A 16,141-nucleotide genomic window follows, 5' to 3' on the forward strand; every position below is an offset into this window, starting at 1 on the left:
CACATATCCAAATGCTGAGTGTTTGAGAATTTTATGCTGTTGGGTATCATGGTATTCTTATAGCTATCTTTGTTATTGCTAGCTTTAAATTCTTCTGTACCTATCTAGATGTGAGAATCATTTAGTGCTCTGTGGCTTCTTTTTATAGTTTTCAATATAGGTGTAACTTGGCCTCCTGCCCTGAGGACTCAACCAGACGCTGCCGTGATTAGGACGCCTCTCCACTCTGGAAATCGGCGATGAGGAGCATTCCTGGCACTGTGTGACTGTGGAGAGGGTCTGCCCATGTGCTCCCAGCAGTTCCTTTAACCAGCTCCTCCCTCGTGTGTGTTTGCAGATCCAGATTAGAAGGGACCCCTCTACTCATGTGCTTTATTCTGGTAGACTAAGCTGCCATGTTATCATCCTAAACCCTACAAATGTCAAGAACTTATTCCTCAGTCTGGAGGCATAGAAAGACAAGATGGGGGCAGCAAGCCTGGTGAGGACTCACACCAGGTCAGCGACCACCTTCTGGCCATCTTCTTGCATGGATGAAGCTCATGAACAAGCTTCTTCAAGTTCAAATTCCTAAGATCACTATTCCCACGCCGGAGCGCTCCTGTGACCCAAGCACATCCTTAAAGGCTCAACTGCCTAAACCCATTGTGGTGGTTTGAATAAACTTGGCCCAAGTAGTGGCACTGTTAGGAGGTGTGGCCTTGTTGGAGTTGGAGTGGTCTTGTTGGAGGAAGTGTGCCAGAGTTGGGGTGGGCTTTCAGCTCCTCCTCCCAGCTGCCTATGTCTGCCTGGATGCTGCCATGCTCCCGCCTTAATGATGATGGACTGAACCTCTGAACCTGTAAGCCAGCCCCAATGAAATGTTCTTCCTTATAAGACTAGCCTCGGTCATGGCATCTGTTCACAGTAGTAAAACCCTAATTGGGACAGCCGTCATCATAGAAGTAGGATTGCAAATGTGAGCTTGGGGTACATTCAAACATTCATACTGTGGATTACTCCTTCCTGTTCACACACATCTCTCTGTCTCTGTAACACTCTCTTTTCCAGACTCCCTCACAACAACAATAAACTCACCTGGCTCTGTCCAGTTTCCCTTCGGTGAGTCAAGACACTAGGTGTGTTTACCACATGGTTCTCCCTTCTCTAAGGCATCAGTGTCCAGTGCTGTCTTTAGTTCAGTTTCTGAATACTGTCCCTTTACTCCAATACTGTGGCTTCACTGTTGCTTCACGGTCCAATCTTATCATTGTTTAAGGGCAGAAGGTAAATCCTGTCAGTCTACCAGTTGTTGTGCATTGATGAAATATTGACAGACTGCCTGCTGTACATGAGAGATTTTGAAGAGCCCTGGAAATAGACTATTAAAGACATGTAGTCTCTCTCAACCCTCACCTTACCACAGACCATCAGGAGAAAGCCTTCAGGTAAGGTGTGTGACCGAGCGCATGAAAAAAAATGCCACCAGAGTAAGCAGGGTGCTAAACAAAACAAACAGAAAACAAGCACACAGTGAGAAGATCTAATTTAGTCTGGAATTTTTTTTTAAAAAGTTACCTAAGATGGAAATTTTTAGCCAGAATTTAGAAAATGAGAAGAATTTGGTGTGTGTGCTCTGCAGCATAGAAAGAATGCCAAGAGAAACAGCCACTGCCAGGCACCTGTGGCAGAATGAGAGCCCTGGGATCATCAGGCCAGCACTCAGACTTCCAAACCACAAACAAGGGGTCAAAGACTACCTACCCTGGGGCTGGTCCCAACCCACCGGCTGTTCAAATGGGTGGAAGGATGATGGGATTTGTCATTTAACTGCTATGACATGACATACGTAACACCTAGCTTTAAATTTCATTTTCATTTAAAGAGAATTACAGGCCAAATTTTTACTTGAGATACATTTTTTAATTGCCAGTATTTTAATATATTTACAAAGTGCATGCTGTGAAATGTTTGGATCTCGTTTTGTTTTGTTCTTGTTAAAAGGGCAAGAGAACACAAAACAGCAGAGAATGAACGGTGCTGGCAACAGCCTGCGAGTGTCCACTCAGCAGGTGCTTCACAGCCCGGCACACTAAGCTGTTACTGCTTTCAGATTTTTGGGGAGATCCCTCCATTGCCCCACTCAAAGCTCAATCAGCGTACTAAACGTCAATTAAAGTAAAGCTCCCTGAAGATTTTCAGCTGTGAAACTCAACTGAAACTATACAGACTCACTAGAACAAGTCTGTTCTAGCAGCGTATTTATTTTTGCTGTGGGTGACCAGGATGCACACAGCTGCCTTGTATTTGCATAGACATCCCCCAACCCTGCACCCCCAGTTATCCTAGGTATTCCTCGGGAAGGCTTATAAACTGGAATGTGTATTAAATGTCAGAAGAGTTGTTTTCAATACATACATACAAAAAAAAAATCAACTATATACCAGGACTAGAAACACAGTAGTAAATAGAGCAGCTCCGTGAGTCCAGCAGTCTGGAAAGCTCTCCTCCAATGATACTGGGCCCCTTTGCAACCCTGACTATACCTTAACTGTTATTTAAAAGGCAACAATCCATGTAAAACATGTCTCTGCTAATTTCTAAGCTTCGCAAAGCATTTACGTCTTATGTGTAGTTCAATAATTTAGGTGTCAATTTTTTTTTCCGTTGTAGCTTAAGTGGCCCAGGCTGCCAGCTGCTTGAAGTCATCATCTTCCTCTGCCCTCCTGGAAGATGCTAGAACATAAGAGTGAAGAAAATCCGGCATTAGTCTTAAGCAGTTGCTAGCCATTAGTAGTCATTCTGCTTTCAGCATAGAAAACGGGTAGGAATTACATATAAAACGTGTTTATACAAATCCGCATAAGCAAGGACTGAAAGCAGGAGGCTGACTTCGGGGACCTATGAGGACACAGGTCGTGGGGTGGGTAACAGACCTGCTCGAGAGCGGTGCACAGAGGAAGGCACGCCGGCCTTCCTGCTGGGTTGTGCTGGGAGGGATGAGGAAGGCACATTTGGGAGCTCCATGCTTGTCATCTTCTTATTTAATTCTTCCTGCTCCAGTTCCTCGAGCTCCGCCAGAAGCTCATCCTGAGCACGGGAGAAAGAAAGAATTACGGAGCTAATGTTTCGGGAGGTGGGTTTCTCCAAACATAACAAGGAGAACATCTGCTACCCGATTGATATGTGGGAACCCGGTGAAACGGAATATTTATTTTAAAACTAATCTTTTTTTCGCAACACTGAGCAATGATTAGAAATGAATATTTTGGGTTGTACAAATTTGTCGTAGTTAATCTTATAATACTTCAGTAAACAGCTATTGAAGTAACTGCTGCTGAATGTGTTATTGCCTCAGGTTCTGGAAATTTACACGGCGATTGTTAGTTTTCCAGTGTGCTCACTTTTTTTTTTCCTCTCCTGTTGAGAATTTCTGAGACTTTCATTAGAGGAAATAAATATTTATATTTGAGTTAATGCTACTTTTCAGTACAAACAGGCATACCGAAAAATATATCGTACAGAAAGTAAAAAAAAAAAAAAATAAACATCACGGTTCTTCTATCAAATCATCAAAGTCAATATAAATTGTGTGTTTAGGTGATTTTGTTCACAGGGCTGGGGTGGAGCACAGCGGTTCACGCCACACAAGCAGCTCTACCACTGAACTCTGGATCCAGCCCATGTGCTTGTGTCAGTAAAACTTCAAGATCAGTGTTATGTATTTTTTTTTCTTTATAGCGGCTCCTCAAAGTCTGGCTTAATCGTAAAGCACCTTCTACCCTGTGCCTAAGGAATGCTAACATCAGCTGAGACCTTAAGGATGTGGGTCACCTCTTGCCTTGCCTGAGATATCTCACACATACCTAGCCTGGGAAACCCTCCAGCATTCATCAGCCTGCCAGAGTGAGTAGTAGTCACAACCACATTTTATTATACATCAGAGGCTGTCAGAGAGAGACAGAAGGCAGACAGAGAGGCCTGGTCTGCCTCACAGCAAGGGGGCATCTTTGTCACCCACGTGTGTAAACAGGTAGAAAAGGCTAGAGCATGTATGTTACATTCTTGCCCACCGTTCTCAAGGGAAGCTGGGAAGTATAGTCTTTCAGCAGGGAACTATCAGAAAAGATCTATCATACCTGTGGATCCATCCAATTACTTACTCACCTATCACTGGAGTTTTTGAGATCTCACTCCTGGGCAGAGCAAGAGTAAACCAGGATGCCCTACATCACGGGAGCCTATGCTTGCATTTATGCACATCTGCATGCATCTTGTATTTGATGGCTTTGCTGCTGTAATTTGTTTTGAGATGAAATCTCTCTATGTATCTCAGGCCAGCTTTGACTTCACGATATGGCCCAAGGTTGACTTTGAACTCACAACTCTCCAGCACTTCTATGTCCAGACTGGTATTTTAAGCTTTGCAGGCAAGACACCTCCCTATTACCAGATCTTCTTTCTTATTTCCTATAGTTCAAGAGCGTGCAAATCATCCTTAGAGCTACACAAAAGTAGGCATGACTGACTGACTTACTGGCCATATTTTGCCAATACCTTATGTGTATTGTCTTCATAAATGTATGAGTAGAACATTTGTGCCAGGTGCCAACAGAGGTTGGAAGAGGGCATCAGATCCCATAGAATTAACAATATGGAGGACTTTGATCCACTCTGAATCCTATGGTGTCTTAGACTTGTTAGATGTCATCTTGACTTGTTAGACTCATTCTGCCACATAACCCAGAAACAGGAAGCTGGGCTACTCTGTCCCTTGGGAATGTGCCATGTCCTCATCCGGGGCATGTGTAGCTTGAATGGAATCCCTAAAATTCTCATTGTGGGCCCCACCAGTGTAACTACAGCCTTCCTGGACTGTGGGGATGATGAGTGTGAATGGAATGGGAGTGTAAATAATGCCAGTCCGCAATTACACAACTACTTGTTTTATAGACAGAGTAATGAACAGAAGCAGCCTAACTCCTAATTTAACAGCCACAGAGCACAATCCATCTGCTGCTTACACAGTGACACCGTCTGCTCTGTGTGGCCAGATGTGATCCCTCACAATGGGACCATTTATACTCCAACCACTAAAAGTCACTAACTTTACATAATCACAGGCTGTTTTCTTTCTCCTTAATAGCTGGAAACCTAATTAAAAAGCTGTTTCCCAAACTAGTCATCTTTCCTTGAAATCAGCTACTAACACCTCATTTCCCTCCTTGAAAACTCACTTCCAATAAATCCCATTTCTCTGTCCAGCCATGAGCAAACCGTCTGCTCTGCGTGATAGCAAGCTGCCCTCCACCGCAGCCATAGTTCCTTTAGAGGCACACCCACCTCACACCTACCTCATCGAAGCCATCAGCAAACTGAACTCTTTGAGAAAATGCTTCTGAGATTTCCTGGGCAATGTCCTGCTGCTCTGTGATGTCTTGCATCAAGTCATCGATTTTGTTGAGATCCCTGGGAAGCATTTTGTTGGGGTTTTAGAATTTCGTCTTACAATTATGAATTTAGACTTAATTCCGTACGAAACCCAGTTAATCTCACATATACTCTTCAGTTACTTCAACGCTCTAACAAAAGTTCTTATCCAACATCCATCAATTCAACAAATAATTTGCACTTTAGTAATCCTGTACAATCACATGCGAGAATAAAATACCTGTGTGATTACCATTATTTGTCTATTTGGGGAGTGTATGTGGTAAAATATGTGCGGTGCTTCTCTGCTCCTTAATTTGCCCAGGACCGCCACGACAGAGATGACAAGGCAGCTCTTAGCAGCCATTCCTGAAGCAACTAAACGCTGGCACTTTCTATGACACAGTAGCTCTGAAATGCTCAGTCCTTGAAAGTGTTCCCCTCTGGGCAATGTGTGGGAGGGGCTAAATCGGAAGAATTTGACCCAGCACGTCCTCAGGAGGCCACAACCTCAGCAAATGAAGGCAGGAAGGTTCAGGTTCAGGACAGTTCCTTAAAACTTAGTCTCAGGGGACGGGCCATGTTCCATGTTCTTTTTTTTTTTTTTTTTTTTTTTTTTTAGATCTGTAATTTTCCATTTTAATGTCACCCATATATCACCCCTAAAGAGACCTAGGACTCATGGTTGAAGAACATGGCATTTCAGCATGTCTTTTTACATGTAAGAAACATAAGGATTCTGCAGGTCAGTTTTGCTGGATGTGTTCTTATTAAGACTCTGAAGAACCTTGAGACAAGAGTAAATAAATAATGACAGAGTTAAATAAATAATTTTGCATAGGCTTGCATGGAGAAGCAATAGAGGGATTTTCTGTAGATGAAACCATTTGTGTTTGTAGTGTCTGTGCTCTCCTTACTCAGTAAAGTGTCCGACAAATAACAAGAGGTGGTTCTAATGAGCAGCTGATGTGGAGACAGCCCTTAGCTTGAAAGTAGAGCTTTAGAGAAGGCCATCCTACCTCCCAGAGACCAAACGTTGGGCTGCCACATTTAATTCTGCACTTAATGAGTATATTTACTATAGATAGAAAAAGCAGCATGCCTGCTTTTGTATCTGGAAGAAAGAGTATCCCCTGAGCCAAATTTAATATTTATTCATGATAAAGGCTTAAACTAAATAAAAATAATTAAAAATAAAATCAGTTACTTTTGTACTGACTCAAACTTGAGGCCAACTCTCTTTTTGCCCTTCAAAGGCAATCAAAATCTCATAAACAGTAATTCCACAAATCAAATTTAAGACAATTAGTTTTCAAGTGAAGGCTTTTAAATCCAATAAATGTTTGCATGGATAAAGGCAAGAGGGAAACTATTGTCTACTAACTTATAAGCACTATTCTTATTTTTGTAACAGTGTTTCTGAACCATTCCTACAACTCAGAAACCAGGCCAGGCTGATTAGTTGGAAGGGAAGCAACAGGGCCCTCCTTTATTGAATAGCCTCAGCGCTAAAAGTTTGAGCCCAGTGGAGTGCATCATTTCTTCAGTTTCTCAGCCCCCGCCACTATGAAAACTGAGACCCTCAACACATTTTCATAAGTAATCAAGTAGGATGCTCTTATCATTCGCCTGCCGCCTTTTATATTCAATCCTTATTAGTGTTGTAGTAAATGTATTTATTAAAGGGAGCACAAGATATGCATGAGCCAAGTTTGGAACCGTGACTGAACTTATCTACAAAAGCACACTCTTGTCTGATGCTTCTAAGGAACCTGGAGACACAGCCAGACTGTGCAATCCACTTCAGTCAGCACCCGGTTTACCACAACTGTGGGAGTGACACTAACAACCACCGAAGTGACAGAATGGCAGCTGCTTGATGAGTTAGTAAGACAAGATGTTCTTGAGGAGGTCTTCACAGCCCCAGGCACTACTGCGGCCTCTTCCCATCCTCTGGAACTATGTCTGTCCCTCAGCACTTGCTGCTCTCTTATGCTCTCTTAGACGGGAGTCTACTCTCAGTGTCCCTAATCAGAAAAGGACCAGGTCCCATCTCCATTCCCCAGTGTAGATGCAGACCGAATGCACCTTATCGGATCTCAGACTGTTGATCGCACAGTGATCTCTCTGGAGCAGGAAATGTGCCAGGTCTATCTAGCATCTCAGTGAATTTTACAACAACCCGAGGAAGTGAGCAAGAACTTATAGCTGGGGATACTGTGGGAACTATAAACCAGGAAACTATAAACCCTGGTCTCTGTAATTAATACTTTGTCAGTGATTTTCAAATATGAGGAAGTGTCGGTCTCAGCCAGGAGAACTTGGTTAAAAACAAAAGGTATAAAATCTGTCTTAGTTCAGGAAGACTTTGAGGCATCTGCATGTTTTTGAACAGCTTAGGTGATACCAATACCCAGCAAAGTCTGGTAACTACTATCCTACAGTTCTAACACCTTCGCTGATGTTGGCATTGTTAACGTTACAGAATTACAGTTGAATTTCATAAATGAACTGAGAATTATTGAAAGCATGATTCTATGCTTTTTTTTTTCTTCTTCAAAAACTTTTTTTTTTAAACTTTGCCACTGTAAGTTTGAAACTGCCTCTGAGAGTGCATTCCATTCAATACATCACGCAGTGACCCAGTCCTACCAAAATCACCATACGCTGTCCAGGACTCTTCTCAGCTTAAGGACGGGGAGTCTGGGTCACTCACATGTTTTCATGAACAGCTTTCATGGCCTTGGCTGCGAAGCCCATGTTCCGTAAGACCTCAGTGTTGGTGTGTGAGTTCTCTAGCGCCTCCCGCTGGAACTCAATGGTGGAAAGGGTGCCGTCAATCTGTGTGAGCTGCTTCTCAAATCTCTTCTTTCTTTTCAGTGCCTGCAAGGCAGCTAAATCAGGAAGAAACCGAAATTTGTATCAGAAGAAAGAGCTACCCCTACTTAAGAGGCTCAGACCAAACATGATGCATGGCCACAGAACGGCTAAAACCTGAAGATGAAGAACGCGTTAAACAACCCGTAAATGACACTTACGGGGGACATCTGTCGCCGGGTCTCTACACCAGCTATTATTCTCTCTCAAACACCCTCAGAGTCTTTCTTCCAAGAGTAAGAGGACGGGAAGTCAACTTTCATATTCACAAAATATGCCACAGAAATTTTTGTGCCAGTGCTGGATTTGGGAGAAAGCATCGGTGAAATATATTAAGAAAAGCCATACAATAAAAAGACAACCAATCTTTACAAGAGGAAAGGAGCTTAATGGCTGTCAAATCTACCCTTGTTTTCTTAAAGGCTAATTTACCAAGATCCAAAGAAGTGAAGCGATGTGCTTAAAGGCAGGCAGCTTCTGGGGTCTGGAACCTAAAGCTCTGAACTAAACACCTTGATTCGAACTGAGAGGGGCCCTAAGGTCGTGTCTAACATGAGTGTCCGTGAAATCAATGCGGCTGGAGTGCTGCTGCTCAGGAGCCCACTCTGGTGGAAGAATGGAGCGCTGCCTTCTGAGAAACAAGATCTGAATAAACCCCCCGCTGGCCCTTTACCTGCCTCACCTGAAAGCCACAAAATCAAAGGAATCCTTTTGACTGTGACACCCTCTGAGAGACCCTCTAAACAGGCTCAAAACATCCAGTTTGGTAAGGCATCTGGGGAAAATACAAGAATAAATACACAGATAAATGATAACTAACCAGATTGGCAAAGGAAGAGAAATAGACTGTGCATGCATAAAGAAGCGGGTGAGTTATCACAGCAGATGTCTGGGGGGAAACGCCTACGTCTGCTGTGATCATTCTGCCTTTGTGGATCCAATGGATTCAGTTGTGTATTCCTGTGGTCTTTCATTGTGCAGAGACTCTCACAACCTTGGCCTTGGGTAGTTTTCACTAGAGACTGAGTGGGTCTTTCCCTTCCCCGGGCTGCCTGAGGAGCCGCACCATCCTAACTGTCTGAACCAGGGACCCCAAGAGAAAACAACCGCTTGCTCTGAACTCCTCACCCCAGGAGGCAATGGAATCTATGAGAGACATCTAAGAGGATGATACAAGATCACACACCCTCTACAGATGCCATATTTGTTTCTGAATTCAGAATACCCTGTGGTAGCAGCGAGATGAGTGGCTTTAGCATGTTTTGTGATTCCTCAGATGGTGCAAATTAAAATTATCCTCAATGCAAAGTGTCAAGCTGTGGCACCATATGAGACGGAAGAGTAAAAGGAATATATAATCCTTCTGCAGACTCTCAGGACTGCAGAAGCCAGCATCCATCCTGGCCAAAGACAAGAGAGGTTTTCAATGGCTTTATTGGTAATGATTGGAAAATTTTTTGTGAAAGATTAATAAGCCACAAAGCCTTTTTGAGAACCTATATTTAAAAAAAAATTTTTTTGCACAGTCCCATTTTATCCCTCCTGCCTTAGATTCCACTCTACATTATGCTTATTTAGCATTTTGATCTTTTTATTATAATCTGCCTGAATGTGTTTATGTGAATCTCTATTTCAAACACAGTTCGTTAGCTTGTTTGGTTGTCCATGAGACAGAGCCTCATTTAGTAGCCCAGGCTGGCCTCAAACTCATGAATATCTTGCCCCAAATTCTACAGTCCCAGGATTTCAGGAAAGTCAGAATCCATTCTTGTTTCTGGGGCGTGGTGCTCAGTTACCCTAGCAGGCACGGATCCACCTCCTCCCCCTCACCACAGGCTGTGGGGATGCACTGTCTCTGCAGACCACCACGAACAGGTCAGAGCAGCAGTCCACAGGCCTGGTGCTGCTCAGGGTCGCACAGGTATTCTAGTTGATGGTGGTCCTTACGAGGAAGTGGCTGGCCTGACCTCGGTCTCAGGGCCACCATGACCTCCTTTGAGATCAGCCGCAGGCTCCACTCCCATGGTCTTGCAATGAATCTGCTCATTGCTCCACAAGGAGCTTCTGGCCTTCAGATTACTGGGGTCAGTGCTGTGCCATCCGGTTCTTCCTCCTGGACAGGAAGTTCCACGAGACCATCCAGTGCAGATGTGCAGATACGGCCGCACCAATTCTCAGTATGACAGCTGGATACTTTTGTATTGTAGAACCAGGTCTTCCTTCAGCTAAAGAAAATGGCTTTCTATTATTTCTTTGTTCCTCCTCCATTGTTTCTATGTACTCTCTTCTGAAACCCTTACTATTTAATTTATTTTATTTAATTAATTTAATTTAATAAAACCCTTTTTTATTTAATTAGCTACACCTTTGCCCCCTTAGTGAACATTCTCTCATTCATTGGTTGGTTGGTTTCTCTCTTTTGAAATCCCTATAAGTCCCAATAGCAGCTTTTTGGCTCTGTCCTTAAATCTGACCGACATGTCTGTATTTTCTGATAGAGTTCTAGGATGCCTTCTTGACTTCGTCTTCTATATCCCCTGCTTATCCTCAGCTATATTAATTTCTGCTGATTTTTTTTAAAAATCGTTTTTGCTTGTTGTGGGTTTAGCTTGCACTTCAGTTTCATAAGTTAGTTCAGCAGTCAGTTCTCATCCACAATGAACGTCTGCAGTTTTTAACGTGGTTACGGGGACACGAGTTACCAAAGTATACAATGTGCTTGGTGAACTCTCATCCTCATTAAATTATCTGGACAAACAACCACAGACACAACACGGAACATGCCTTATGCCTCTGGCCTTGACAGCTCTGTTGAGCCTGGGGTCAATGTGCACTGCTGAAGACCCCTTTGTGGCAACGCTGCAGATTTCTGAGTGCCGGGGAGGTGCGCACCTTGAAGGCCACTAGAGGATGTGTTTATGAACACTCATGGTGCCTCCTGGATAACAGAACACCCCTTTCTTTCTCTCCATGTGCTTCTTGGCGGGAGCCTTTTCTGCTGGATCCACGTTAAAAAAAAGCTGTTTGAGCTTTTTGAGATCGGGTCTTGTGTGGTTCAGGCTGGTCCTGAACCCCCGATCTTCCTAATTCTGCCTTCTGTGCTGGTGTTGGTACATGCCACCACACCTTTTTTTAATTTCTAAGAATGTTTCCTAGTCTTCTAGCTGCTGACTCTGATGGCAGCATTGTTCTCTTGCCTTACAAATGCAGCAGCCTCCTCAATCTTCCTGCACACAAATGTAACTTCGATTTTTAAAATATTTTATTCCCAACATTCTCTCTCTCCCAGGCCCATCACTTGCTTTGCTTATTGTGATACTTTTTGTTCATTTAGCTACCGTCTCTCAAAATTCTTATTGCCCTCTACAGGTTCATATTTGTCAATTAAAGATTACAGACTAGTGTGCTGTGTGTTGTTCTGATATAAAATAGCTCCCAGAGAAGACCAGGCTCCCATGGAGGAAGGGCCACGCTTCCTTGCCAGGGTAGGTCATAATACACAGCTGGAGATTCCTGCACCCAGGCTTTCCTCTGGGTTTGTGACCTTTTCAATTTCTTTGCAAATGCCAAGGTTACTCCCTGCGCCCCTGCACACTGTTCAACCTGCCACAGTAGCTGGAGGATGGAGTCTACTTGGGTCTGCTATCTGTTTCCCTTTTGGGGGTGCAACTTTCACATTTGGAGCCCTTGATAAATAGCATATACATTTTAATTACAGAACAGGTCTTACTTATGCAACCTGACCTTTAGGGAATACATAATACTATATTTTTTAATTAACTGGTCTGAAGTCCTTGTTAAAATATCGCACTTAAGTAGGACTGAGCACATTCATGACCAGGCTGAGAGAGGGACTCCCAGTACACAGTGAGAGAGGTCAGATGACCCTCTTCTTATCACTCAGTGCATGGATTCAAAACTACTCTTGGTCTATGACACTGGTCTGTGGTCTTTTACAAAGCCTGTTCCACCCCACCTCTCCTGTACCTAGTTATAAGCCCTTTGAAAGGAGATAGAGCTCTTAAAAAAAAAAAAAGGCCACACCCGCGGATCCCGGCCCACAGCAGCTCTCTGCTCCCAGACCCGGTGAGAGAGAGACCCAACCGCCTGGTCAGGTGGGCACTCCTGAGGCTGCAGAGCGGAAGAGACCACCAACACTGCTCACCCCTGCCCACATCCCTGGCCCAAGAGGAAACTGTATAAGGCCTCTGGGCTCCCGTGGGGGAGGGCCCAGGAGCGGCAGGACCCCTGCCTGAGACACCGCCGGAACCTGAAAGAAACAGACCGGATAAACAGTTCTCTGCACCCAAATCCCGTGGGAGGGAGAGCTAAACCTTCAGAGAGGCAGACAAGCCTGGGAAACCAGAAGAGACTGCTCCCTGCACACACATCTCGGACGCCAGAGGAAAAAGCCAAAGACCATCTGGAACCCTGGTGCACTGAAGCTCCTGGAAGGGGCAGCACAGGTCTTCCTGGTTGCTGCCGCTGCAGAGAGCCCCTGGGCAGCACCCCACGAGCGAACTTGAGCCTCAGGACCACAGGTAAGACCAAATTTTCTGCTGCAAGAAAGCTGCCTGGTGGGGCTGGGGATTTAGCTCAGTGGTAGAGCGCTTACCTAGGAAGCGCAAGGTCCTGGGTTCGGTCCCCAGCTCCGAAAAAAAGAACCAAAAAAAAAAAAAAAAAAAGAAAGCTGCCTGGTGAACTCAAGACACAGGCCCACAGGAACAGCTGAAGACCTGTAGAGAGGAAAAACTACACGCCCGAAAGCAGAACACTCTGTCCCCATAACTGACTGAAAGAGAGGAAAACAGGTCTACAGCACTCCTGACACACAGGCTTATAGGACAGTCTAGCCACTATCAGAAATAGCAGAACAAAGTAACACTAGAGATAATCTGATGGCGAGAGGCAAGCGCAGGAACCCAAGCAACAGAAACCAACACTACATGGCATCATCGGAGCCCAATTCTCCCACCAAAACAAACATGGAATATCCAAACACACCAGAAAAGCAAGATCTAGTTTCAAAATCATATTTGATCATGATGCTGGAGGACTTCAAGAAAGACATGAACACACTTAGGGAAACACAGGAAAACATTAATAAACAAGTAGAAGCCTACAGAGAGGAATCGCAAAAATCCCTGAAAGAATTCCAGGAAAACACAATCAAACAGTTGAAGGAATTAAAAATGGAAATAGAAGCAATCAAGAAAGAACACATGGAAACAACCCTGGATATAGAAAACCAAAAGAAGAGACAAGGAGCTGTAGATACAAGCTTCACCAACAGAATACAAGAGATGGAAGAGAGAATCTCAGGAGCAGAAGATTCCATAGAAATCATTGATTCAACTGTCAAAGATAATGTAAAGCAGAAAAAGCTACTGGTCCAAAACATACAGGAAATCCAGGACTCAATGAGAAGATCAAACCTAAGGATAATAGGTATAAAAGAGAGTGAAGACTCCCAGCTCAAAGGACCAGTAAATATCTTCAACAAAATCATAGAAGAAAACTTCCCTAACCTAAAAAAAGAGATACCCATAGACATACAAGAAGCCTACAGAACTCCAAATAGATTGGACCAGAAAAGAAACACCTCCCGTCACATAACTGTCAAAACACCAAATGCACAAAATAAAGAAAGAATATTAAAAGCAGTAAGGGAAAAAGGTCAAGTAACATATAAAGGCAGACCTATCAGAATCACACCAGACTTCTCGCCAGAAACTATGAAGGCCAGAAGATCCTGGACTGATGTCATACAGACCCTAAGAGAACACAAATGCCAGCCCAGGTTACTGTATCCAGCAAAACTCTCAATTAACATTGATGGAGAAACCAAGATATTCCATGACAAAACCAAATTTACACAATATCTTTCTACAAATCCAGCACTACAAAGGATAATAAATGGTAAAGCCCAACATAAGGAGGCAAGCTATACCCTAGAAGAAGCAAGAAACTAATCGTCTTGGCAACAAAACAAAGAGAATGAAAGCACACAAACATAACCTCACATCCAAATATGAATATAAAGGGAAACAATAATCACTATTCCTTAATATCTCTCAATATCAATGGCCTCAACTCCCCAATAAAAAGACATAGATTAACAAACTGGATACGCAACGAGGACCCTGCATTCTGCTGCCTACAGGAAACACACCTCAGAGACAAAGACAGACACTACCTCAGAGTGAAAGGCTGGAAAACAACTTTCCAAGCAAATGGTCAGAAGAAGCAAGCTGGAGTAGCCATTCTAATATCAAATAAAATCAATTTCCAACTAAAAGTCATCAAAAAAGATAAGGAAGGACACTTCATATTCATCAAAGGAAAAATCCACCAAGATGAACTCTCAATCCTAAATATCTATGCCCCAAATACAAGGGCACCTACATACGTAAAAGAAACCTTACTAAAGCTCAAAACACACATTGCACCTCACACAATAATAGTGGGAGATTTCAACACCCCACTCTCATCAATGGACAGATCATGGAAACAGAAATTAAACAGTGATGTCGACAGACTAAGAGAAGTCATGAGCCAAATGGACTTAACGGATATTTATAGAACATTCTATCCTAAAGCAAAAGGATATACCTTCTTCTCAGCTCCTCATGGTACTTTCTCCAAAATTGACCATATAATTGGTCAAAAAACGGGCCTCAACAGGTACAGAAAGATAGAAATAATCCCATGCGTGCTATCAGACCACCACGGCCTAAAACTGGTCTTCAATAACAATAAGGGAAGAATGCCCACATATACGTGGAAATTGAACAATGCTCTACTCAATGATAACCTGGTCAAGGAAGAAATAAAGAAAGAAATTAAAAACTTTTTAGAATTTAATGAAAATGAAGATACAACATACTCAAACTTATGGGACACAATGAAAGCTGTGCTAAGAGGAAAACTCATAGCGCTGAGTGCCTGCAGAAAGAAACAGGAAAGAGCATATGTCAGCAGCTTGACAGCACACCTAAAAGCTTTAGAACAAAAAGAAGCAAATACACCCAGGAGGAGTAGAAGGCAGGAAATAATCAAACTCAGAGCTGAAATCAACCAAGTAGAAACAAAAAGGACCATAGAAAGAATCAACAGAACCAAAAGTTGGTTCTTTGACAAAATCAATGAGATAGATAAACCCTTAGCCAGACTAACGAGAGGACACAGAGAGTGCGTCCAAATTAACAAAATCAGAAATGAAAAGGGAGACATAACAACAGATTCAGAGGAAATTCAAAAAATCATCAGATCTTACTATAAAAACCTATATTCAACAAAATTTGAAAATCTACAGGAAATGGACAATTTCCTAGACAGATACCAGGTATCGAATTTAAATCAGGAACAGATAAACCAGTTAAACAACCCCATAACTCCTAAGGAAATAGAAGCAGTCATTAAAGGTCTCCCAACCAAAAAGAGCCCAGGTCCAGACGGGTTTAGTGCAGAATTCTATCAAACCTTCATAGAAGACCTCATACCAATATTATCCAAACTATTCCACAAAATTGAAACAGATGGAGCCCTACCGAAGTCCTTCTACGAAGCCACAATTACTCTTATACCTAAACCACACAAAGACACAACAAAGAAAGAGAACTTCAGACCAATTTCCCTTATGAATATCGACGCAAAAATACTCAATAAAATTCTGGCAAACCTAGTAAGAGCACCAGTGGAAGGGGAAGCCCTGGGTCCTGCTAAGACTGAACCCACAGTGAACTAGTCTATGGGGGGAGGGCGGCAATGGGGGGAGGGTTGGGAGGGGAACACCCATAAGGAAGGGGAGGGGGGAGGGGGATGTTTGCCCGGAAACCGGGAAAGGGAATAACAC

At 43.3% G+C, this 16,141-nt stretch overlaps 1 protein-coding gene across 4 annotated transcripts in view; it reads right to left on the bottom strand.

The window, feature by feature from the left end:
* Positions 1-1,880: 1,880 nt before the first annotated feature.
* Positions 1,881-16,141, bottom strand: part of Chmp4c (charged multivesicular body protein 4C) — a 37,102-nt gene continuing 22,841 nt past the window's right edge. For 2 of the 4 annotated variants that reach the window (XM_087626086.1, XM_087626090.1), the window contains exons 2-7: positions 8,969-9,061; positions 8,448-8,586; positions 8,126-8,303; positions 5,334-5,448; positions 2,916-3,069; positions 1,881-2,715 (exon numbers count right to left, since the gene is read on the bottom strand). In XM_087626086.1, coding sequence (XP_087482212.1) covers positions 2,654-2,715; positions 2,916-3,069; positions 5,334-5,448; positions 8,126-8,169 — 375 coding nt within the window. In that variant the 5' untranslated portion in view covers positions 8,170-8,303; positions 8,448-8,586; positions 8,969-9,061 and the 3' untranslated portion in view covers positions 1,881-2,653. 4 annotated transcript variants of the gene reach the window in all.

The sequence above is a fragment of the Rattus norvegicus genome, chromosome 2 (assembly GCF_021556685.1).
Source record: "Rattus norvegicus strain SHRSP/BbbUtx chromosome 2, alternate assembly SHRSP_T2T, whole genome shotgun sequence".
Lineage (NCBI taxonomy): Eukaryota > Metazoa > Chordata > Mammalia > Rodentia > Muridae > Rattus > Rattus norvegicus.